This window comes from Micropterus salmoides, unplaced genomic scaffold (assembly GCF_014851395.1).
Source record: "Micropterus salmoides isolate LMB-PRFRI ecotype aquatic unplaced genomic scaffold, ASM1485139v1 Ms_hic_scaffold_23, whole genome shotgun sequence".
NCBI lineage: Eukaryota > Metazoa > Chordata > Actinopteri > Centrarchiformes > Centrarchidae > Micropterus > Micropterus salmoides.
The window spans coordinates 9,297,788-9,324,644 of NW_024041484.1; the positions used below are offsets into that span (position 1 = coordinate 9,297,788).

At 42.0% G+C, this 26,857-nt stretch overlaps 1 protein-coding gene across 7 annotated transcripts in view; it reads left to right on the forward strand.

Moving 5' to 3' along the window:
- celsr1a (cadherin EGF LAG seven-pass G-type receptor 1a) overlaps window positions 1-26,857 on the forward strand; it is a 100,473-nt gene that overhangs the window by 21,757 nt on the left and 51,859 nt on the right. For all 7 annotated transcript variants that reach the window (XM_038738502.1, XM_038738501.1, XM_038738506.1 and 4 more), the window contains exons 2-6: window positions 15,615-15,970; window positions 16,120-16,408; window positions 20,369-20,591; window positions 23,152-23,267; window positions 24,797-24,885. In XM_038738502.1, the coding sequence (XP_038594430.1) occupies window positions 15,615-15,970; window positions 16,120-16,408; window positions 20,369-20,591; window positions 23,152-23,267; window positions 24,797-24,885 (1,073 nt within the window). The remainder of the gene's footprint in view (window positions 1-15,614; window positions 15,971-16,119; window positions 16,409-20,368; window positions 20,592-23,151; window positions 23,268-24,796; window positions 24,886-26,857) is intronic.

Consider the following 26,857-nt stretch of genomic DNA (forward strand, 5'->3'; position numbering starts at 1 on the left):
AGAGGGGAAAGAAGTAAACAGAAGAGAAGGAGGAGGGGGAAGATGGAAGGGATGGAAGTTCTGGCCAAGATAAGAGCTGGATTGAAGGAGATACATGAATCCTGAGAGGACAGGAAAAAATGAGGTAAAGTGAGAATTACAGAGGAGGGAAGAAAGGAAGGAATGGGAGAGGATAGAGTAAAGAAGGGGGGGGCATGTCCCTTTTTTTTTATCCTCACATTCCCTCTTTTTCTGACTTCAAAGAATCTCCCGGTGAGAAGGAATTATTCCCCTCCGCTCAACCGTACTGCTTTGTTACACCACTGCTTTCTTCCCACTAGTCCTCTACCTCTGCAACCCCCATCATGGCCACATTTACTTATTGCTTCCAAACGGTATAGACTTGTAAATGGGGTGTTAAGGGCTCTATTCAAATAGCGGGGCTATTACAGCCGACGCACAGAGGATATGAATTGTACTTTGCGTTGCTCTCTCTTCCTTTTGATTCAGGTTTCTGTTTTAATTTTCCTCTCTCAAAAGCACACAAGCCTTAGGGAATTACTGGGTTCCCTGGAGATTGACATGATGAAGGCCCCGACCAGTAAAACCCAGTAAGTGCCCATAAAACCCAGACACACAAAAAAAAACACATGTGGAGCACAAACGGTCTTTGTGAAATGCACCTGAGTGCTACCCTCCTTAAACTTTTTTTGTTGTAATCTCAATAGAGAAAGAGAGTATGGGTAAGGTATTTCAGTTGTGGCTCGTACAAGCTGATTCAGTGACGGCAAAGAGCCAGGGGAGGATAGAAACATCAAGAGGTCAGCTGGCAGCCAGCAGCTCCAGGTGGGCTGTGAGCCTGGCCAAGCCCACCGAGCACTGAGACATCTGCGTCCGCATTAACACTGTTTCAATGTGCTGGCTGGCTTGTTTGCTGACTAACCAATGGACTGAATGCATGAATGAATCAGTGCATCTGACTGCTTGCCTTGCTGCCTGGCTGACTGAATTAATCAGTGAATAGATTCATGAATGATGATCATTGATTGTGCAAATGTTTTGGCTGGGTGACCAACTGGCCCGCAGCGTCTGAACAGCTGATATACTACACGTGTGTGTGTGTGTGTGTGTGTGTGTGTGTGTGTGTGTGTGTGTGTGTGTGTGTGTGTGTGTGTGTGTTAGTCAGAGCAATTGGCCAAACATATGAAATGCTATCTCAGCCTCCCAGAAAACCTTATGCTAATGATGCATACTGTATGTTTGTATTTGTGAGCTTCATGAGAATATTTCTTTCAGTTGTATCCAGTGGATTTAGTTAAAAGGTCCAAAAGGGAGAATTTACTGTAATGCTGGATTAGGTACATTCATTATTAACTGTGTATCACCTGTGCATTTAAAAGCAATCTGAATCAAGGCAATGGTAGACTTTAACAATGAATGAACTGCTACATAATGAGGTAATTGCAGAATGGAACTACATTTATTGACTATTTGTGAAATATGGCAACCATAGATAGTATCAAAAAACATGATTTTATTTAAAATCTTTAAGGGTTGTAAATTCAAGGGCCACCATACTGTTCAATAAAGCTTGATTTCAGTTAGGGACACCTCATTTATTAAAGAAAACATCTTTGAAGGCAAGTTTACAAGCCGTGATTTGTAAATCTGTCTGCTCAGCATTTGCAGTGCCGATAATTGTTAGCTTTCACTTGTCCTCTGACAGCCTGAAAGTTCCGGCTAGTACATTAACAATTTATAGTGTTTCTCTAGACTTCCAGAAGTTGACAGCAGGTCTGAAAGCAAGCCCCCAGGCCTCAAATACTCGGCTGGAGAATAGAGGGTGAGGTAGTTGTGGAGTTTTACCGTGGCTAATTAGGAATGAAAACTAACAATTATAGCAGCCTGCTTTTGTAAAAGTGAATGTATTCCTTGGTGTTTGAATTGCTTCTTCCGGTCTTGGGGGTTTGACAGCAGATATAAAGTGGCTAACCTTGCAACTAGTAGACCTGCCACTTGCCATTAGAAAGGTAACATCAGTACAGTGTGAATTATGAAACAGTGGATACCCCAAGAGTGTACGTAAGCATGCAGGAATAAAGTAGAAGATGTAAGAAAACATCAATTCGGTCTCTTTTCTTTGCCCACAACATTTAAATAATCGCTGCTGGGTCAAAGGTGTATTACCAATGCAGTGTCAGTGCATTTACTGGCATATAAATACCTTGATTACCCTAATGCTTCAATTAAGGGACAATTTTGGGCTACCAGATAGAAGAGTAATGCTTAGTAAAGACTTATGAGTTATAACTTGTTTAGGTGAAGTGAAAACCCCAGACTATTACAATATTACATCTGGTTTAGAACCAATCAATATATTCATATAAATTGGGACATAGGCCTTCATTACAGTAACTTTATATGCTTTTTTTAAATTTATAAGGAAGTTTTATCTGAGTGAATTGAAAAATTGAAGTATTTGACTGTTGGTCTTTTGAAAACACCAATATTCATTCCCAAAATGTTGTAGAGCTGAAACAATCAGTTGATTAAGCAGTTAGTTGAATGACGAGAAATGAATGTGGAGATTTAATTTCCTTTGAATGTTGGTTGCAAAAAAACAAACATTCATTTTGAAGATTATTTAGAGCTTTACAGCCAAAATATAAAATGTAATTGCATGTGTGCTGTTTTCAGTTGAAGGAAGACAATATAGAGTCAGATTCTTCAGGATGAGATCATTTCTGTCCCTTCAATCAGGCAGCCTGTGTCTTTGTAAGGAGGTGGAGCTTGACAGAGTGCCAACTTAATGCCAGCATGGGTTGAGGGGTTGAGGCAGGATGGGGGTAGTCAGCGGGCATTCAGCAGGTGTCGGTGAGGTACTCAGGGGTGTCGGAAGGGTCAGTGTCTCCCGAACTTTGTCCTCGCAGCAACTGCGAAAACAACCTTGCAGGCGCACATCCACACACTTGAACACACACACACAAACGTCTTGAAGATTTGCCAGACTCTCTATTTAAACTGACACAAGTCTCATGGTTTCCCAGGGTGACACCCCCCCATACACCACACCACACCACCCTGCCCCTCCTCTTCCCTTTTTTTTTTTACCCTGCTTTGTTGAAAAGAGCCAATTGTGCGTTGGCTGGTAACTAGGCACCCTATTTATCAGTAACCAGCACCAACAATAACTGTAACCCGACACCTCATCACAGAGAAAGAGACAGAGGAAAGTAGAGAGTTGGAATGTGATGGAAAAAGAAAAACTGGAAGTCAGGAACTACCAGAAAAAGTTGAGGTTTATTCTTTTCATTATTAACTACATTATTTTTTGTATTTACCTGGATTTCAAGTAGATTTGTTGCCTTTGTAAACTGCTTTGGCGATTAAAATCTTAATATTTTACTACACCAATAAAGCGTCCGTCATAGAACTGAAGGAAAGAAATACAAGTGTGATCGGGAACCAGGTTGAGTGAGGAGAGAGAGCCGTTAACGACGGAGGCAGAGAGAGGATCTAGTGTCAGTGTAATGGATACTTGGATCCTATTAGGCCATTCATGGCTGGGTAGCTCTTAAGAGAGCGATGCAGGCCAACCTGTGAGGAGGCTTTTGATCAGTGTGCGCCCCCCACCAAACCAACTATTTGTCCACTGCTAGCTTATCAAATGGGATCAATGCTAGAGAGTGCAGGAGTGGAGGAGCACTGTGTGCATACGTGCATGTATATATGGGTTGTGTACTTAAATACATTTGTAAGTGTCTGATTAGTGTTTCTATATTTGCACATGTGTGTGTACACATGTGAACATGTGCTTGTGTCTGAGGATATTGTGTGTGCAGAGCAGCATAGCATGACCAACTGTTGACAAGGCTGCACTGCATTTAGATTGTTATAGTTGAGTGATTCTTTCCTACGAATCAGAGAATGGCCCATTTGACTCTTCACCTTACTGCGATCTCTTGAATAAGGACTTTAAAAAGATCTAATAGAACTACTGATCAGCCTACTACACATGCTAAAAGCACTCCCCCACTCACCATGGTGATACATTAGTAGATAGACGCCAGCTATCCTACCGGTGTTAATGTGTGTGTAGGTGCATTGTGATCATGTGAATCCTACATATTCTATGTGACATACACCTACTCTGTCTAAATGAGTCCCACAGGACCTCATATGTCATTAGTAATGACAAACAGGAGGAAGCAGGACAAAAAAGAGGCGTCCTACCAGTGTATAGGGTGGTGTGACTGTTGGACTTAGGGTTAGATCATGTTTTAAAGAGGAGCTGCCAAATTACACAAACTCAGGGGACTCATTTTCACTTTCTAATTGATCCTGGAAAATCCCAGAATTCAGGTGCAGATGTGTTACATGACTTTTCCTTTTTACATTGATACATTTGGATTTAAAAAATGTTTTAAGCCTTTCTCAATTGTTTCCCTTTAATGCATTGTGATTTTTTGTGTTATGTTATTTGTGCAAAGAAAAAGAAACAAACATAAGTTGTTTAATAGATTGCTTATCGCTTCCTTGAAAGTTTCCATGAACAGTTGAAGGATTTATTAGCAGTAAAGCTTCTTTTGAATTCATGTTATCATCATTTATGTACTATCATGATATCCTCTGGTTGGTCTGCTTTGCTTTCACACTACCAACTGCACCACTTAGAAGTGGACTGAGATCCTACTTTTCAGGCATTCTCATTCAGCAAGATTGATTGACAGCTTTCACATCAACAAACCAATAAATGAACCCAACAAAACTGACAAATGCACCAGAGCTCATTTGAAACAAACCAAACAGATTTGATGTGTAAGCACCCATAGTTTGCTTCTTTTTATCTCCCAGTTCTGACAGGCCATAATGATGCTAATTCTAGTTTTAACATGATGTCGAGGGCTAATGGCTACCTACTGGAGATAATGAGCAGTACAGGTTTGGACTTGTACTGGAGTAGAAATGTGGTGATGTGGTCTTTACCTCACTTGATCCCTGCTGTTTCACCGTACTCAGCACTTTGGTTAGTCACACCCTCCTCAGCCCTGTTTGTACCTGGCATTAACGATCAAAGTGGACAGCTCCAAGTACGTCAGTGACCACTTGTGATCAGGTCACACTTCCCTGCCTAATGTGCAGATAAAAACGCACATAGTTTCTGTTTGCCAGGACCAAATGTGTTGTTATTTTTAACCTGAATTTGACAAATTTACTGTTTTTAAGACCACACATGAGACAAGAAAGTGTTTCTGGGCTCCGGGCCTCACCAATTACTGTACAAAAACACAACACGTTTTATAATTTTATTCATTGATTTTGTTGAAACTGGATCATATTTTGTGGAGAAAATATTTTAAGGTTTTATGTCCTCTGGCTGCTCTGCCTCAGCTCGTTCACACCACACCAAAAAAACACTGTCTGAAGTCCTCAGGCTGCTCTGCCTCAGTTTTCTTGGTGGACAGATAGCTTTAAATACTTGTTGCTAAAGTAACTGCTTACTGCTAGCTAGTTATTTCAGTTAGCCAAAGCTTTATTAAACCTCCCCTACCCGGTGGTCCAAAGCCCCAGAGCTAGCTGTGTAAACACCAACACTACCTGGTTCTCCAGGCAGAGTCAGCTAGTATTAATAGGACTGCAACTGCACGGCTAACTGATTTAACTAGCTAACAACAGCAACAGTTAACAGCAGTTAGGAGTTCTCCAGTTTCTCAATTAGCGTGGGAGGTGCACAGCCCATATTCGGAGGACTGTGCAGCAGGTGATTAACACTACTCAGAAGATCATTGGTACCCATCTACTGAGATTTTTCAGTGTCTCTAAGTGTCTGGTAAACTCCTACCTCACTCATTCCATTTATCTTCTTCATCTTGACCTGTGCCCTCCACTTTACCTGTCTTTCATTCCAATATAAAAGACACAATACAAAATATAATATCCACCTTTGAAAAGAAGGATACCTACGGTTATTCAATTACAGATAGCACTTGAAACAAATAGTGTTAACTGTTGAAGGTCTTTAAAGGAAAACAGACGCTTTGATGACTAGATCACTGAGGAATACTGACAGAATAATTAAAAGTGACAGTTAAATTAAATTAGCAATAGGGGTCTTTAAAACTTTAATTTGACTGTCTCTCAGTTGTCAGATCAAGACAGGGAAGCAGTTTCTGGATAATTTTTCTTTCATTAATCATTGTCATTAATTTACCTCCCGACTGTGTGGGGTAAAACTCTGACCCACATGTTTGCCTGCAGGGGTGATGTTTTCTTTCTTTTTCGCCATATCATCTGGTGAAAACCGAGCCAGACGACACTTGAAAGCTGTGACATTTGAGTGGAGGGCTTTGACTGGCACAGCTAAAAGACTGAGTGCTCACGGGGAACAGCTAAGTGGATTTAACAGTGTTTTAAAATCAATTATGAAAGCAGCGCTGCGTTGAGAGATTTGATGGTGCCCTCAATTGCCTGCACATTTAGAGAGCTAATGGTGCTTGATAGTGCACTGTTAGGCCTATGCTTTCTCTAGATCTGATGTTGTGCAACATAACTGGTGTTGTGCTCTGAAATGTTCTAATTGAGTTTGTGTGAGCCAAGCAAAGAAGTCCTAATTTAGTGAACAAAGAATGTAGCTCTCATTGATTTACACAGGCCGGGTGGCTTAATCCAGTTTTCCACAATGTTCCCCTCTTTCTTTCACTTCCTGTCTTCCTACTTCTCTACGCTCTGTCCCGAGGGTGTCTTTTCAAACTTGTTAACAACAGAATGTGATGTTCCCTACCAGCTGCTGATTCTATCATCAGAAACCTTGTCACAAAAACAAGCCTGATACCTTTTCTCCCTCCATCTCTGCTTTCAGTCTCATGTCCACATCTGCACTTCACTGATCAAGGTCTCTCCAGTATCTCCATGATTAATTACCTTTTCTTTGGCAATAGTCTAGCAGGCGACGAGCTAACAAGTGCACTAATACCAGTCAACTCTCAGGCACTAAAACAAGCCAGGCGTTCATTTGGGCTCGTTTTGCATTGTCTGGCCTCCTCATCCGGGCTCGTTTAGTATTGTCTGGGCAGGAACAGTGCTTCTATTCTTTTCACTCGTCTCTCCCAGGGATCCTAAATGGGACATAGATATTCTAGCTGGGTCAGTTCTTGGCCTGGCACTCGATGCCCCTGAGTGCTCTGCTTAAGTACAGCCACTAAGGGCACTTGTGGAAGTCTGTTCTGCTTAAAGGTGAAGGTGGAGGAGAGTTGATACAGCGGCACAGGCCTCTGAACTCCTCGTGTGCCAAGCCAAAGGTTTCAGATTATCAGGGTGTGTGGATGGTTTTTAACCCTTTGTGTTTCAGTTGTGTTTCAACCATGTATTTTCTGTTGGAACAGATATACCTCAGTTGTAATCATGACAGCTGGGTATATTGCGGCCCAAAGCATCTTTTTAGACTTGCAGTCTATTTTTGTCAAACTTACACACATAAATGGTTGCTGGTGTAATGTGCTGATAAATGAAATATGGTCCAGGAAGGCTGGTTTGAGCAACTCCTCCACCAGTTTGAAGGCTTTTCTGATGCCAAAACACTACACAGTTGCTTACAACAATACGAAGAAGGATTTTATAACTAAATGCCAGGTAAATGTTTGAAATATAGTGTTCACATTACTGATTAACGTGCCAGGAATTTGCGCTTGCATGGATTCTATTGGCCAACGCAGCACCTTGCGGGATAATGTGGCAATGAGTTGAGCCAGGTTCAACTTTGTAGCAGAGTTTGCCTGAGTCCTCTGTGTGGCCCCACTAAGCCATCGCAGCTGTCCCACTCAAATAAATGAAGGGGGTGGGGGTTGTTCATGTAATGCTGTTGTCTATCTGAACATAGTCTAAGGTGGAGCCCACTCTTGCAATGGACTTGTGATAACAAGACAATTAATCAAAAAAGGCACACTTGACATGGTTGAGCTTATTTAAACAAAATGCCGTCCATATTATAATAAGCCTTTCAAAACGTTGTGTGTTCCAAAGGATCCATCAGTGAGTTGCCTTCCCACCTGTCCTCAGGGCTGTTATTTGGTTCAATAACTGATCCTGGTTTAGTCCGTGCGTCTGTGTGCAATCCCACCTGTTCTCTGGGATGTTATCCTTGTGACATCCTCACACAGCCCCCACCCAACCAACGCCCATACCTCACCCACGCTCACCAGCTTTTGTGCGCCTGCTGACACTTTTTCCACCATGATGGCTCATAGAGAGATTGTGAGCGCTAATCCCACTAGTGTGGTCACTACGGTGAGAGGAGAGTGAAGAGTAGAAGAGGAAAAGAAGAGGAATAGTGGAAAAGACGGGAGGTCTTTAGCTTGTTTGGCCCTCCTAAAGAGCTGCAGGTGTTGCAGGGAAATTGTGTGTAGGCTTGAGGATATATAGTCACACATGCACACACAATTTTGCAACTCGGACACTACAGTTAATCAGCCTCCTGCATTACGAGATGGAAGTGGAATACACCGTCTCTCTCTCACACACACACACACACACACACACACACACACACACACACACACACACACACAAGCACACTGCTTATCCCTCTCTCCGTCTACCCCCCATTATTTATTGCTGTTTTCATTCCCCCCCTTTATCTTACTCACACTGCATATTAAATAACATACAGTATATTATTCCCCTCCTCTCCCTTCCCTTCGCTGTCTCTGTCCATGGTTTCACTCCCTTTTCCAAGATTTCACCTCTATCTGACTGCCCAGCGGTCTCCATGTCCGTCAAGTTTATCTCCATGTGTCTGTGCGAGTGTTCAAAGCTTAGCCCCCTCTGTCTGCAACACTTTAATCAAACGGCCAAGCGGGCATACCTGAGAAAAAATACGGCCAACAGCTTGTGGAAAGAGATGAGAGGGCCTTTCGCCGAATGCTTCCAGATATGAGCCAGCGTACTCATACACACACACACACACACACACACACACACACACATGCATCAGCAGATGAGTGCCAGCAGATAGAAGCTCTCCAGTGCTGAGTGTAAGCTGACAGAGGTTGTACAGTAGACTCGTGCCTCTGTCAATTCTTGTGTAAAGCTGCAATTAAGGTGACAGCAAAGTGTTCTTGGCCGTGATCGTGTTTGTGCCCTGTGCCTAATGTTTTGGCTTTGTTGTTCCTCCATAAATCATATTGTAAGGTGGGTAGAACTGCACCCCCTTTGATGTGAAAAAGATTTGTTTGTTATGGACAAAAACACAGCAAGTCTGTTCCTATAGATTTATTCCAGATAATCCACACATCTCTCTCTGTCTCTAGTCTTTATCTATTAACCTGCTGCCTCTGACATTCCTGTGGTTAATCATCTACCCTTGGTTAGCCTTGGTCTGCATTTGAAATCACCACTGTCTGTGTCAGTGTTAAAGCTTAACAATAAAATCACATACTTTATGTGTAAACTTTCACAATTAAATTTTTTTAACTCCTCTATGGCAGTTTTCCTCCAGAATAGAAGATGAGGTTAATTTAAGTAATGGGTCCAACTTTTGCTCCACTGGATTCAGTCATAGCTTTGATTTGGGACTGCGGTTGTGTAAATGAAAAGTTTGACAATTTGGGAGATATGCTTACTAGTTTTCTCGCCAAGAGTTAAATAAGACGATTGAGACCTGTTATCTGTCCACTAGATATGACGCCAGCAACCAGTTAGCTTAGCTTTAGGACTGGAAGCAGGTGGAGACTGCAGCCTGGCTCTGTTTTTATGACATTTGATTGATTTAAAACACAAGCAGGTGTGACCAGCGTGACGTCATGTAATTTACTCACTTTAGGCTGTCATGACTGGTGTTTTTCTTTGCTTTCTTTCTTGCTTTTTTCATGAAGGGATGAAACAGCAATGTCTAGTGGTAGGATTCTGTTTCTTTAAACATTTTGTTAGCTGCGACTAGCAGCTCTATAGTTTACCGGTATTGGTCACATGGGTAAACATGTAATTAGTAGTTGCTAATGGATGCCTGTTGCTCCTATAAAAATGTAGATTCTACATTAAGCAAGTGAGTTAAGATTCATCAGTTAGTAGCTTTTGGATAGTTGTAGTTTATGGATATGAAAGTTTGTTTCACCAGCATAAAGCTGTAGTCCCCCAGGAGATTAATGCACTATTGTAATCTGCTGTCCAGTCCCTGAGACATTCTTCCCTCATTTCCTGCTCTCACCAATCTCTTTTTTTCTGCCCATCCTTTCCTTTATTTCTGCAGATCCTTCTTTTGATTGATGGTGCTTTGAATAAGTTAACTTCTGTGTGATTCTTCCTCTGCTTTTAGCATACAGGATGTCTGTCAGTGTGTCTGCAGGCTGCTGATATGCGATCTGATGTTGGCGCTGGTTGCCATGAGAGAGTAAAAGAAAGAGAGATGAGACTTGACATCGTGTTGGACTTCCTTTGAGGAAAACTCAAATGTTTTAATTGGCGCATGGGCACACAAAGAGAGATTAGAGAGATGAGAGGACAAGCAAAAGATGAGAAAGAAAGATTTTCATTGAACTCCGCTCAGAGCAGTTGAAAGTTATTGTTTTGGGCAGTCATTCCTATTGCAGAGATGTTTTATTGGGTATTGGAAACAGAAAAGAAAAGAATGGCAAGAGAAGCAGAAATGTTGCCAGATTGTAAAAGAGCGCATGTGTTTCATCACCTCTAAAGTTGTAAAGCGTTGTGTGTGCCCTTCATGAGTTTACCCTTCCTGATAGGCTGGGGGCGTTCAGGTGTGTGACCAGTAAGGTGGAGCTGACAGTTGAGTTTCTGCCCATGATTGGCTGGGAGCCACTGAGGTTACAGGCTTTGTACTGATTCAAAAATTTGAAAATTTTTCTTCAAAAGAGGGAGCAAAAGGCAGAGAGAGAAGGAGAAAAGGGGTGGGTGTGTGTGTGTGTGGGGGGGTGATTAAAAACAACTGACAGCAGTTTTCTTAGGCTGCTCTGCTGTAAGAATTCAGCTGTGCAGTAAAATGCATTGTGGGGTGAAAAACTGGCAGAGAAAATGTTTTACAATGCCCTGTCGTAAAGTCTTCCTGCTTTTATAATGGCAGGCCTCCTGTGAGGTTGTAACATTTTAAGCTCTCAATTACTATTCTCTTTAGTCATGATAAATGCCAGCAGGATGGAAATAACTTCTTCAGCTGAGCAAGGGCAAATGAAGGAAGGAATAGTTCCAAGTTGGGTGTTTTCCATGGTGTTCTCTGTGGTAAAAAAAACAAAAAGAAAAGAATGAAAGTCTAAGATGGGTCGGTAAAACGTAAAGATGAATTAAATGATTATCAGATAAAAATGTGTAGCCTGGATTTTGCCGTTCTAGGAGGGCAGAAACAGTGTGTGAAATGGCTAAAGTGTGTCTCTCTGGTGGGCTTGTCACCTCTCTGAAACCTGTCGCGGCTACAAATGTCTTGTTTGTTTTCTTTTGTTTTACTGACCATCCCTCTCACTAACTGACTAAACACCACTGTTGACATTACACAGTGGAGTTGGGCAGGGGGGTGGTGGCCACCAGAGTTGTCTGTGTATCACATTGTTTTGAAAGGAAGGACGAAGAAAAATCTATTTGAAATAAGTCAACTTTCAACGGATGGAAAAAAGAAATCTTAAATAAATTTGTGACTTTAAAGTGTAGTAATGACCAAACCTCCTGTGCTCTTGTGTGTTTGGATGCATATGTAAATATTGTACATGCATGTGTGTGCGTCCTTGTGAGCTGTGTGTGGTTGTCACTCACAGTGACAGCTGGACAGAATGTGTGTCAACAATTTAGGTTGGTCATGTCGAGCACAAACCACAGAGACCTGGGGGGGGAGATAGAACCATGTGGTCAGGCAATCACACTGACACTTAATAGACAATTTATTAAGTGTCTACATGAGTGTGTGGTCGTTTGTCCTCATACACAAACACAAGTGTGCCATTGGTGTGGCTTCCTTCACAGGTCACTAACAGCTATTATCACCTCTGCAGCCCTCAACACTAGCCCTCTATCGATACATCTCTTTTGGCTTTTGTCAATTATTAATCCACTTCCACCTCACTAAATGCAAACTACCAAGCTAACTGAATCTAAGTAAGGTGTGTGACACCTCTTAATCATTAGATCCATGTTTATCAGTGACGTAAGGCTATAAAAGTACAATAACCAGATCATTATGTGCTATAAAATGATTGCTGATCTTTTTTGTATGGAGGCTTGTAAATGTGTTGAATCAACAGCGCAGCTGATACAGATAAGGGAATGTGTATACCTATTAAAGTATCTACCCATGATACTTCAAAAGTGTTGCGATTACACCGCAGCTTTGATATTCCCTCTATTTGTTTTTACTTGGAGGGTCATTTATTAAAACGCTGAGTGGTTCTAAGTCCTTTAAAACCTGTTTGTGCATGTCTGCTGGTGGGTGCCTATAGATATGTGTGTGTGTGTGTGTGTGTGTGTGTGTGTGTGTGTGGGCATACTTACACACGTAGAATGTTTTTTTCCATTGCGTCTGTGCCTGTGACACACCCTTCCCAGGGTTCAGCCCATCCTCTGCGTTTGTGTGTGATCCCATGCTAGCAGCTGGTGGGCTCTATAAATAGTGTGAGTTGGGATGCCACTAGAAAGAGAAAGGAAACAAACAACTATCTTGTAGTTCTTTTATTTAATTCTTAGCGTAGGTCAGAGTCATGTTTGAGGAGGAAAGGTATGAGATATTGCCGGCCTCTAGCAGTATTTAAAAACTGATGCACTACTAAAGTTATACTTGGTGCCACATTATTGCATAGCCGGTGCAATTGAAATCGGATTTTCTGAGCACCTTTTCAGCCTCATAAATCCTTCTTCCCATCTTTACACGACCCTGTGATCTTTTCTGTCACTGTCCATCATTTTCGGCATCCAGCACTGGTTGGGCTCCGTGGTGTCCCCCCCGCCTCCCCCCACCATCCACTGGAAGCTAATAATTCTTAGAGCGCTGACTTGTATCGGAGTGCAAATCTGCTGTAGTTTACTTAGTCACGAAATAGCTCCACTTGTGTGTACAATAGGTGATGAAGTCCCTTGTCAGTCATCATGTGAAAGCCTTACACTGAGGATTGCTTTCACTATGCAATTTGTGTGTTTGGGTGTGAAATGAGAATGAATAAATGTGAATGAAACAGTGAGCTTGTGTGCTGCACAGGGCTATACTGTTATGTTTATTTAGGCCCAATGGTAACAGATTGTGTCAGGACCTACTTGGTTTACAGACTTGCACGACTGTTGGCTTGAAGTGTGTGTGTGGCTGTATGCAAGAAAAACCACAGACTTAACAAAAGAACAGAGCGAGCCACCAAAGTAGGATTTTATATCCTAAATTTCGATTACATACATAGAGTCATATCATTGCGAAATGTCTCTGCATCCTCACATGAGTCCATGCTGGATGTGTGTAATCGAGTGTGTGTAAACTATCAGCTAATGGATCTCTGGCAGCAAGTGGGATAATAGTGTTTCCCTCGACCTACAGGGAGAGACAGGTGTGGAGCGCTGCAGAGAAATGAACACAGAAGCCAACAGACACTGTACGTCTGTTAGCACTGTGTTGAATGAGCACCTCCATTCCAGCACATTACAACAGCCCGTCACACCACAGCTGCTGCTTAATGTCACTGTCCTGCGGAGTGACTCATTGATGAGTGTCTGCATTCATATGCGTGCTTTTTGTCACTCTGTTGTCACCCGTGCAGCCCGATTTATGCCTTCTACAGCCACAAACCAGTAGTAGCTTGGCTGCACTGAACAAATTGACTCTTATGTTGCTTCCCGTTGTGAGTTATTTGTCCTAGTGCAGGTGGGGTTGACCTCCAGTCTTGTTAGCAGTTAGCTTGAGGTTAGCCTGATGAGCCAGCCTGTCCACACCCTGCTCTGATCGACTGTGTGTCTGTATGTGTGCGTGTGAGGAGAGTTTAAGGTCCTGAGAAATTACCTCATCTACATCCGAGTGACAGGGCACCTGTGGCCGAACCTCACCATGACTCTTTCACCCCTAACCCCACACACACACCCCTAACCCCCCCCACAAACACACACTCAGTAATACACCTATGACACATCCATGTGCTCAGTATGGTGCAGCAAAGCTGTGCAATCCGACCCATCTCTCTGCTCCTCTTCAACAGTATTATCCCCCTGCGTTTTTCATCTGGCCTCACCACCTGTTGTCAGCTGTATTTCACCGAGCCTGTGCCCTCTGCTGCCTATAGCCTTCTGTTTCCTTCCATAGGCACCAGAGCTTACAGTTGTGCCAGAAGTAGGTATGAGACCAGACCCAACCCTCCCCAGGGGCAGAAATCCTAGACTGATCCAATTACTCCCAGCCGGGGTTTGAATCAAACCGAATCTGCTGCGAGTGGCAACCACTTAATTCAATCTAGAGGCAAAAGTGTAACAAAGTAAACAAGTCAAGCTGTTAAGCTGCATTGTAGAGAGGGCAGGGTAGATTGGATTGGGCCCAACCAATATGTGTTGAAGCTGTACATAGCAGATATTTACAGCATACGTTCAGCGTTACCCCCATTAAGAATTGCATCATAACGGTGGACCCAGATGCTGCAAAGTGCTATATCAGAGTTTAGGGTGAGGTTAGCGCCTCTTTCCTGCTCTATGGGAAGAGATTACTTTGCCATGTTATGTTAGAAAGAAAAAGTCACATTTTCTTCTTCTGATTCTGTCCCACAGTGCTACAGCTATCCTCTATCTTAGCAATACAAAAACAATGCTGTTTCTATGTGTTCCGTGTCGTTTACACAGCTCATCAACTGGTGAGAATGCTAACGTTTTGCTTGGGACATGCATATTAAGCCTCAGGCGTTTTTTCTATCATTACACAGCACTGAATTAGCACGATATCATGATTGTAGCCATCAGTTGAATAATTAAGACCCTATTTAAGACCTGTATTTCTGAAACAATATTTAGGCCAATGTGAGACACTTCGACTGACCGCTAAAGAATAGATAAGCTAATAACAGTTGTTTCATTTAAACCAAGTGCTTTCTCTACATTTAATAGATTAGGAGAGATCATGGCAGTGAAGACAAACATGAGTGGAGGAGAAAGGCAGTTGTCCAGAGACATAAAGAGGGGGCATTTTGGCTATAAATCAGTGGGCAGTCACATCTCTCCAAGTCTGAGTGTAAGATGATATTAGTCAGGAAATAGGTGAGAGAAATACATACACACGATTACAGTAAATAAATCAGTACTTCTTTTTTAAATGTAGTGCAGGTCTACAATTAGTTTCCTAAAGGAGGCGGTGACATATTTGACACGTTCTTGCGCCATTGTAAACTTTGGAAACACCTCTGGCTTGCAAGTGTGTGTTGCTGTTGACTTAATGTGACCTTCCACTGCTTTGTTGATATGTACTGTTTCACATAAAGCACTCACCTTGCTGAAACCTGGCCTCGTGTCTAAGGACACACGGCCTGATTTAGGACCTTTTGTCTTTTCACTCTTGCATTACTTTATTAGACTAGTTAGACTTGAGTGTGCCGTTTTCTGTTGTCAGATCGTTACACTTTACTCCCATTTGGAGCTGCAAACAAGTAAAAGCGTATAACAGTCAAATGTCCGCTCTCTTTTTTCTCCAGATGGTATCCATCGTGTTGTGGCACTCTGCACGCTGCGTGTCACCATCATCACTGATGACATGTTGACCAACAGCATCACGGTGCGTCTTGAGAACATGTCCCAGGAGCGCTTCCTCTCTCCCCTGCTAAGCCTCTTCCTCGAGGGCGTGGCGGCAGTGCTGTCCACCACACGGGAAGCAGTATTCGTGTTCAACATCCAGAATGACACCGACGTGCAGGGCTCCATCCTCAACGTAACCTTTTCGGCAATGCAGCCCGGAGGCGCCCCGGGTAAAGGGACATTCTTCCCTTCTGAGGAGCTGCAGGAGCAGATCTACCTCAACAGGACTCTGCTGAGGCTGATATCCTCTCAGGAGGTAACATACATACTTAATCAGACACACAGATACATATTCACACAAGTGCAAAATAAGGATAATTCTCCAAAAACTGACCAGGCATTTTAAGGCTCTGAAATGAAAGAAGAACAAATCTATTAATGTGACTGATTTCTCCTTCTCTTTAGGTACTGCCTTTTGACGACAACATCTGCCTGCGCGAGCCCTGTGAGAACTACATGAAGTGTGTGTCGGTGCTGAAGTTCGACAGCTCCCCTCCCTTCATCGCCTCCGACACGGTCCTGTTTCGACCCATCCACCCCATCAACGGGCTGCGCTGTCGCTGTCCGCTCGGTTTCACCGGGGACTACTGCGAGACCGAGATCGACCTCTGCTACTCAGGACCCTGCAAGAACAACGGGAGATGCCGCAGCCGAGAGGGAGGGTACACCTGCGAGTGCCTGGAAGACTTCACGGGTGAGTTTGAATTGGAGGGATGTGGGCAGACTATCAGTGTTAGACTACTAATACTAGAAATTATTACTTTTGATACCTATTATTATTATTATTATTATTGATGATTAGAAAAAAATCTTAGTGTCTTCTTATTCCTAAGCTAAACTACAGTATATTGTGCTTAATACAAATTACACAAATAATGATAGTGATAATTGTCTGTGTGCAATAAAGCAACCACAGAAGAACTTTTTCCAAAGAACACTATGAAAGTCTTCTAAGTATGTGCAAGGGCTCATATTCTTCCTGACAAAGGCTTTTATGGCTTGTACAAAACCGCCAAACCGCACTGACAAGTTGTAAAAGCTCTCGTCACCTATTGTTGTAGCTTGAGGTCGACCCCAGTTCAGCAAAGTAAAAACATGTTTTGTAATACTGTAGGTATAGCCACCTGCACATGCACGCACACACACACACACATACATACAGTAGATTTATTTCTGTATGGAGGTGTACGGAATGCTGACGAGACTGGTCAAACCAGATCCGTTACAAATATCCCTTCACCCATTCACCAAAACCACATTAGCTTTAATATCTTTAGTGTTTAATGTAAATTTAGAATATTCGTATTTTGTGAAATACTGTGAAAGCAATGAATTCAGAAAGGTAGCTCTTACTCTCTTTTGGCCACCTATAATCCACATTGTTTTTGTGCTACTTGAAAGTAAAGGACCCATTCACATTGCTTTAGAGTGTTGTCCTCCTATGTGTTTTTGAGATCAGTAAAGATTATTAGCAAATTCTCTTTTAATCCTCATAAATCAGTAAGCCAAAATGGAGACAAGTTTTCAGTACTCAACGGATCAGTGGCTACTATAACTTAAAGCTGCTCTAATTAATATTTTTATACTAACAATAGACAAAGTGTATAATGTGAAAGGGGTCACTTAGTAGTGACAAATTCAGATAATTATCCCGACTGTGGTCCTCCTCAGCTCCATGGGGCATGTTAGCATCTTCCAGCTCATCTTTATTTTAGAGGCCTGCAGCTTTACTGTTTTGGTTCAGTCTCACCACTATAGTCAGCGTTGTTTCAGGAGTTAGTGGAGACCAAAACAGACCTAAAAGAAGAGTGAATATATGTATAAGTTTGGTGGCCAGAACCAAAAGTCAGAATACATGCTAATATCAATTACCCAGTGTGACACATCCAGCAATGTGTCCCTGAGCAAGATACTTAACCCTTGCTCCAGAGGCGTGCGACCTCTGACATATATAGCAATTTTACGTCGCTTTGGATAAAAGCATCAGCTAAATGAATACATGGAATGGAATGTTGCAACGTGTATATTTGATGTCTAAATAAGCTACTATTTGCTTAATGACTCGTCATACCAACTTTATAGGGTCACGATATGTCAGGGTTGTGTTAACAGCTTGTTGCACTACCCCTTAATAACCAAAACATCAATTAATGCAGGTACAAAGTTAGACCATGGAGCTTTAGGCCACTAGTGCTATTTTGAGGAGTAGTATCCGATTTTGGGGGGGTTTATATCTCATCGCCTTCTAGCATGTACACAAGTACACATGTATACGGGATAGGGGTTATGAGATGTACATTGTTGCCGATGTTTTTCACGATCTTCTTCTGACGTGGTAATGTGCCAATAAAATTTAGCAATGCGCTAGCCAAAAGGCAGGGAAGATGAAACCTGCTTGCTAGCAAACATGGATGTAAAAATAAAATGTAGGTTTCCAGAGATATACAAAAAATTGGCATTGCAAATGCTTTATGAGGAATGAAATGCTTTGGTTTGCCCTTAAGGGTACACACAGTATTATTTGGTGAGAACCGCTAAATGTGAACATCAAAACTCCACAGGGTACCTTTAATTTAAAACCTGGCTTTTACACCGATGCAGAGAAAAGGACTAAGAACCCTAAACTCTGCCTGGAAGCTGGCAGTTAGTCATTCTGCACAGCATTCACATGGTAGAGGAGCTATGGGAAGCCTCGGAAGCTTTCATCATTCTCATTGAAATTACTTTCCGAAATATTTCCCGTGTCCGTGATCTTCCTCCCATACTTCCCCCTTGTACATCTGATACCTGACTGACTGTCTCTGATTCTCTGTCTCTCCCTAATAGAGTCTGGAGGTCCTCTGACAGGCTTCATAACTCCTCTCCCCCTCTCTCCCAACACTCTGCCTCTCTTCCCCTTCTCTTCCTCTATCTTATCTGATGTAATTACCTGATTATACCTGCCTTTGTCACTCACTGGTCCTGTCTCGCCTACGTCTCCTACTCCCCATGTCCGTCCTCTCCACTCACCCATCATATTTCCCTTACCTACATCTCCGTGTCCCCCACTTTGAAGGTCACAGTTCAACTTCAGATAGTCAAGGCCCATCAGGGGCCATTATGGGGCTGATGACAAGGGGGCCGCTGTCCTCCTTGGGTTTCCTACATTACAGGGAAATGGATCCTTATAATTCGTCCTCGAAAAAAGGATTATGCTGAGGAGAGAAGGGCCATTAGCTGGTTCCAGGCTGTGGTGTTGGGGGTCTGTGTGTGTCCTGGGTGGAGAGATCTTGTCTGGACAGCAGGTTGACACACAATACTGCATGGGACACAGAAGCACCTATCACAAATAAAATTACAGTCAGACAGAGGTCTGCTGGTGTATTAGTAGAGGAATTTATATGAGCCGAGCCAGAAAACCGGGCCCAACTCTCTGATTTAGGACAAAGCTACATGGTCATTTAGGAAGAATTTCCCTAAATTAGATAATATAATATAATAAATCTGATAAACATTCAGCCTTCAAGTTATTCACTGAAGGACAGACTCATGGTGACTCACAGAGCTGCATGCATTACTCACCTCACCTTGAGGCTACTGGTCAGTCACTAGATGGACTTGTCAGGTATACTTTTTATATTCCTGTTAATACTTGTCCTGCCACAGCTGACATGATGTTTTCTTCCATCCCCTCACCATCTCCATTCAAATATCACTTCAAATTAGACATTGCACATCAGTAAAATGTCATAAAGACCCAGGTAGTAGATGCCTATATCCAATTTTAACTGTGAACAGAAAGTTCCTTTCATTCATTATGGTAAATGTTTAAAGAGATGTAGAACTGGTTGAGGGAATGTGGGTACAGAGAAAGGCAATTCCTATATGCAATCTCAAATAATAGGAATATAGTGAATTCATTCAAGAGTAAATGTTTTCTATTACTTCACAACTTCTTTAAAACTCATGCTAGAGTGAAGCTAAGATGGATTTAGCTGGTCAGCTATTATCTGATCTGAAAAGTATCAGCAGGAGTTTCTTTCTTTCACACACTCTTTTATAAGTTTTTTCCCCTTGTCACTCCCCTTCCATGCTCCTTACTCCTTTGTCTCTCCCACCCTCTCTCTTCTCTCCAAATATGGCCAAATTGTTGCCTAAGATTGTGGCTAAGCCCTGCAGTTCCCAGAAAAGGCCTATAAACAGGACTTTGTTGTTGTTTCTTATGTTCAGATGGAGGTAGGCATTTTTTAAGTGGTGTTTTATAAGGGGCAACATAATGTTACCACTGTTTTATAAGTGTGCTTGACTTATAATGAAAGGCATCTTGTTAAAACAACTGGATTCCAAACAGATGACACATCTGATAAGTCTGTATTTTAATCAAGGGTAGACAACATGCTTCACAGAAAAGATAAAATGATGATAATACATTGATGAGATGATGTGATGACAGGTAATTTATCATTCACATTGCATTACACTGTAATTGTAATACACACCTCATATGTACAGACAACAGTGTCTTACAGTATACACAAGGTTTGAAGATGTCACCTGTTGAAACCTGTGCTAAAGGTGTCAACCCCAGTAAAATAAATTTAATTAAAGAATGAACTAACAAACAAACTTGGGAAACTCAGAATTTGTGCAAAGCTGAACCCTCTTTTTTCCTCAGGCGAGCACTGTGAGCTGAATGCATCATCAGGACGGTGTGTACCCGGTGTGTGTAAGAACGGTGGCAAGTGTGTCAACCGGCTTGCTGGTGGTTTCATGTGCCAGTGTCCACCAGGGGAGTACGAGAAGCCCTACTGTGAGATGACGACCCGCAGCTTCCCCGGACAGTCCTTTATCACCTTTAGAGGCCTGCGGCAAAGGTTCCACTTCACCGTCTCCTTCACGTGAGTTCCTTCCTTCCTTCCTCCTTTAGTTGCTTCTTTCCAGGTTGTTTTCTTTACCAATTAACACAAAGTGCCATCCATTCATTCCCAATGATGATTGATCCTCTATTTCAGTCAGATATAAGACTAATTTCTTGCTGCTGACCATTTGCTTTTTGGCTGTAACTGTCACTGCCAGATTTTATTAGCTAAGTAAGCAAACCGGCTAACTTTTAAATGTTTCCAGGTGACTTGTTTTAAAAGGGGAATCTTGTAAAAGAGCTCTGAAATACGCACTTGATGGCTACATACATGGTTGAGATGAAAATACTGAGGCTAAAGCTAACAGGTCCCAGACAACAAGTTGATTAACCACTTAGAAGACATGGAAATTAAGTTGTATTGCCTTTCACAGCTTGTTATGAAAATGAAGGGAGCGAAGTTCATGTGTGACTGATCAGTTTCGGAGACAGATGAGAACTTATACAGCATTTATTTATTGAGCCCTGCCGAGTAGAAACAGTGCCAGCAACCAACGTGTGAACACATGGAATGCCAACACCAAATCTGATGGAAACTTCTTGTCTGGGGATATTTTTCCTTCCTAGACCTACAGAGATTCAGTGTCGAAATACGGCTATTGTTCACTCCTCTATACGCATGTGAAGAATCTATTGGATATTGGTTCAAATCGAAACACTATGCGTACTTACGTTAATGTAAGTCACGCTGTGTGTCATTCAGGCCGCATGCAACACTTTCTGCATGGACCCAGTCAGTCCGTCTGTAATGAAACAAATAAAGATAATCTCTACCTTGGGTTACCTAACAAATGGATAACAGTGCATCATTATCAAGACAGCTGCATCAGTCAGTCGACCAAGCAGACAGAGGAGGGGCAGAGTCTGACCTACTGTTTTGGAGGGTTACTGGCTGTCACCTTAGGCTTACTTTAGCTCAGCAATTGATCCTAACATGATCTGGAGAAACCTGTGTCATAATACTCCTAAAATTCCTTAACAGAGCTAGTTAGTTTGATAGGGAAAAATGTAAGATCAGGCTGTTGTGCTTACTGGGTTCTACACAGTGGATGTGCGAATTGAGTTCAAACAGTGCTTTAAAAAATCATGTGTAACCCCACAAACTAATGTAACCTAGCCACTGTAGTTAATAATGTGCTCATTGGCATTGGAGTTAACGCTAGGTTAATACTGTAGGCAGTATGCTTGTTAGACGGACATGCTAATGATTGCAGCATATGTTAGAACAGATAAACACATTGTTTAATCCATTACTTACACATATGCATTTGTGTTTTTGAAAAGATTTACTCTTAAAATGCTGAGTATTGCTCTTAAAAGTTAGAATAATTGGAATAGCCTGCGTGTGTATTACTTATACAAAGTATGTGGTATTTGCCAGCACATTCAAGTAACTTGTTTCCTTTTAAAGAATATTGATGTAGAATAAGATGTATGAAAACATGGGTTTACAAAATCTTAGTTTATTTTTATATTTATATATATATAAACATTTTCTCCCACCTTGCTGCATCAACTTTTCACAGCAAGTACATGTCTATGATACTCGTAGCAGTGTGTGTACTAAACGGCAATTTAAAGAGTAGTGAGGACCTGCACAAATAAAACCAGATGAATTCAGTGAGCAACTGGGGCGTGTTGAGACATGAATAAACTTTTTTCCATTGTGTCTCCCACCGTTCCTTCCTTTTTGATACATGCATAAGAGTAAAGACGACATACACACACACACACTCTCCATCTGAATTTGCAACTTTATGAAACTGCTGGAGGAAAATAGCCCTCGTTCAGCAAGTTTGCGACACACAGTAAATATTACGTAGAGGAAAGCTTTGAGCGTGTGTTTCGTTACCAGTAACAGGTAAGATGAGTTTGATAATGCAAGGCCGTAGACACTATGACGGTGAGAAAGGTTCACAGTACGGTGAAAACAGGAAAGGCTGTGTGATGAGTTCCCTTATCAGTGTTTGGCTACAGCCATCCTGACTTCCTGCCCCGCTGGCCTCACTGGCATCTGCCGGCTGACTCCTCTGCCCTCACCTTACACTCCTAACACACAAACAGCTACTCTGGTAGGTACTGGTTCATTTAGCAGGTCTTTCTCCCTCTCTCACACGTGGATACACTCATGCATCACCTAAGGCAGGGGAACTGTTTCCTCTCTGCGGCCCACCGGCTTTACACATCCTGCCTTTCCTTTCTAACTGACTTTTCCTCAAGAGCTCCACGTCCTTTCATCGTTAAGCTATCTGCAAGGTCTTCAACTGTTCAGACAGTCCCGGCCTGTTGAAGTTGGATCGGTGCTTAGAAATGTGACAGGAAACATGAGGTAGAGCTGGAAAAAACTGTTGGAATCCACTCAAAACTTTCTGTGTGAAACATCTATCATTTTATTTTTTTGGACTTTTAAATCTGATGAATACATTTTTATACAACAAAAAGCTAAGCTATTTTATAGGTAAGACAGCATAAACATTTTGGGATTGATTTCATCGCTGTAGAATCTAAAAGAAGGCCTAAAATCATATCTGTCTCTGCAGGTTTGCTACCAGAGAGAGAAACGCTCTGCTTCTCTATAACGGCAGATTCAATGAAAAACATGACTTCGTCGCTCTGGAGATCATTGACGAGCAGATTCAGCTCACCTTCTCTGGAGGTTAGGCCCCATAATGTGTGCATGTGTGTATGCCAGTGTATGTGCTGTGACCACTTAAAGTAATAGCTGTTAATATCAGCTACATGGTAAGTAGATTAAGGTGTAAGTGCACTTTATCTAAAGTGACTTTCACTTAGAGCCTGCTAAATAACTCATATCAATATCTTTTGACCAGGTTGCGTGTTTTTGTGTATGTGTGTGTTAGTGCATGCGTGTATCCAAATGTACCTGAGTTTGGACATGTTCATTTGTGTGTGTGTGTGTCTGTGCATGTAGGTAAGAGAGATGTGTGTTTTACTGCTTGCCACAGACATTTAACTGGCCAGTAAACTTACTTAATACACACAAGCACACACACACATACACACACACAGGCAAAAACCCATGAGCAGAGGATCACACCCATAATCATTGTTAAAACTGGTAACTGTTGGATTGCAGATCAAACACACATTCTTCGTGTTGGTTTTCAGAGTGGGTCTACTTTCCCATGCTACTATACAGTAAGGAATCCAGTTCAATATGATTATGTTGGGTAAAACCCTGTTTGGGAGCCAGGCCAAGTCCTTGCGCCCAACTTCAAATCTGAAATATGACTAAATGCTGAATGCATGACTCATCAAATTAAATACTCAAAATTATGACTCATTGTTAATGAGAGGAGTGGGAGGAAAGTCTTTGAATTGTAATTCTCTTTCAATGCTTTGCTATCTTTATGTAGCATAGTAAATACATGGGCAAAATAGGACATACAATCACTTACTTAACCACACTATCTGTTTCTCATGTGCACAGCCAGAAAACGGACACATCACTCATTAACTCTCTCAAACACTCGCACACAAAGACACACACATTACTTGTCAGTGTTGCCATACTGTTTACTGATTTCCAGAGTAGTGGATTACTGCCCAGGCTGCTCCTGCCTTTGACAAACAAGAGTAAACCCCCAGTAAATCTGGTGCCATTGTGCTCTACAATCTTCTCACTGAGAGCCATTGATACCACAGACTAATAGTGGCTTTCTCAACAGTTGATTTATGATCGTGTATGTGTGTGTGTTTATATCATGCAAGGCCACAGAGTTTGCCTTCAATGCTAACTTAGCAGTGACTTGTGGAATATGTTGAATTTCTGTGAGCATTCCTCCCCTCATTCAATTACATTAAAGACTGTTGAATCATCTTTTTCTAAATGAAAAGTTGAATTCATAACAAATAAAATGCACCCTTCCTCAGTTCAGCACACTCAGGGGTTCTGCCTTTCTTGGTCTGGTATGACCAGGAGCTAATGTTAACAAGCTTTAGATATAAATGTAAATTGTACATATTACTCCACAGGACGTAACATGTTTGTTGTTTCCTGCTTATGGTCCCATTCCACCTGCAAAAAAGGTGTCTTATTCTTGGTTGAAATTAATAATGTAATGGTGTTAAACTGACCTCATCTCTGTAGCTGCTGTTTGTACTCACCCATGTCCAACCTCCCTCTAATCACTTTCTTTCTCCCCTTATTCCCTCGTCTTCCAGGGGAGACGAAGACGACAGTGTCCCCCTACATCCCAGGTGGGGTCAGTGACGGCCAGTGGCACTCTGTCCAGCTCCATTACTACAACAAGGTAAGGAGTTAATCAACCAGCCTGCCGGTGGTGCTGCTCCTCCTGCAGGATACAGATTCAGCCAGAAGACTTTATAAAAACTAGAGGTGGAGATTCCATTATTGCCCATAAATGATGTAGCCCGGATTAAAGGTTGAGATTGCAATTAGCTAGTGTTCAGGGTGAGCAAGCTCAGCAGTGATAATGTGGGAGTAAAGCTTATGAAATGTGGATCTCTTTGAGGCTACCAAGGCAGTGACCTTGACTGCTGGTTCAGGAGATGATCTAAAGAGTACAAGTTTGTTTAGTGACGTTAACTCTGTCTTGGTGCTCACCAATCTGCTTTAGCCTTTGACACTGGATTAGGGTGTAGCTTTTTTGCAAGAAGTGCAGGGGCCTAGCTTCAGCTTCAAGGGTCAAAAGTTCAAAAACTGTATTTTCCCACTAGACAGCTTAAGTATATATGTTAAGGGTGAATTCTCTTTATATGTAGCCTATGGATACTTTCATAATGGTTCGATCTCAATCGAATTTTACTGTAAGACAATCCTAGTTTGTTCACAGTGTCTAACATCCCTTTTCAAGACGTTCCCACGATGGTCTAATGTCTTCTTTACTATGTCCAATCTCAGAAAAGAGACAGCGATTATTTTACAACTTAGCTCATGTATCCACTTCAGCTGTAATGTTATAGTAGAAGAGTGTACATTGCATTGCATCTCTGGTGTTAATTTCCAACAAACTTCCAGAGCCTGCAATTGTTATAACATTAAGCCAGACAAAAATAAGATAACACTGGCCCTCTTAATATGTAGGTCCTATAGTTTGTGTCTGGTTGTTGAGTGTACAATTAATCAGGACTTAAATCACAGGGATTTTCTCTCAAACTGACTTCTACATCAATCTGGTCAGTGGTCTACCATGAAAGAAATGGCAATGTTATGGTTGAAAACGGAGTTAACGCATGGCACTGATAATGGGACGGATATCTTTATTCTTACCTGCCCAAAGATTAATTTTACATTTTCATTTAAAGGTGAAACAATTAATTAAATAGTTTGCCATCTTCCCCAACTGAAGCCAATCAATTTAAGCCCTGTGGACATTTGACACAGTGTGCTAGCTTATTCTATAACTTTTCAAAGCTAATATTCTAACTGGTAGGCATGTGCTATGTGATGTTCTGACAAAAGACATCGACCCTTCTTTTCATGCTCTTTTTTTTCCCCACTGATCACTTTCCTTTTCTTCCTGGCTCTTCCTTCATGTATCCAATGCTGAAAGCTGTAGCATCACCGGCTTAAGCCAAGACTTCCAGCATCGTATTTCAGGAGCGCATGTGTTTTGCACCTTGTTTAGGAGTGTAACCTGCTTCTTGGCCTTAATTCTAGCCTACAATGGACACCATCTCACATTTCACAGGTTGTTCGCCTCTTTCTTGTGTCTCTGAGCTATAGAGCCCATAGCATCCTTGGTAGCGTTGACAGGGAAGTATTCATCAAAGGTGATGAATCGGGCTAGCATACAGTATCGTGTTAGCTGAAGGGTCACATCTGTATCTATTGTTTGAGGTGTATTTAGGCTGTATGGCTGCCTCTCGGCCTTTATGATGCTGGAGACAATAACTTAAGCCTTTTAGTGCTTTGGCAATGTTGCTGCAAGGCTCCTAACTACTACAGGTATTACTTGCAGGGCACAGTCTTTTGGCACTGAAGACCTCTTTGTTTTGTTTGTCTGTTGGGCTGTCTAGTGATGTCTCCATGGAATCTAGAGATTAATTTCCACGTCCTAACAGATTTCCTGCTTTGTTCCTTTTCTTTTTTATTTAGGTTTGCTGATCCTATAGGCTTCCTCTTTGGAGACTGTGACATGCAGATACAAGTAGTATGCACACAAACTAGTGTTATTAGCATGTCAAAGCAGGGGACGTGTGTGTTCCAACAACATCAGTCTTAATGCCGCACGGTGATCTGCAAAGCAGGTGACACATTCC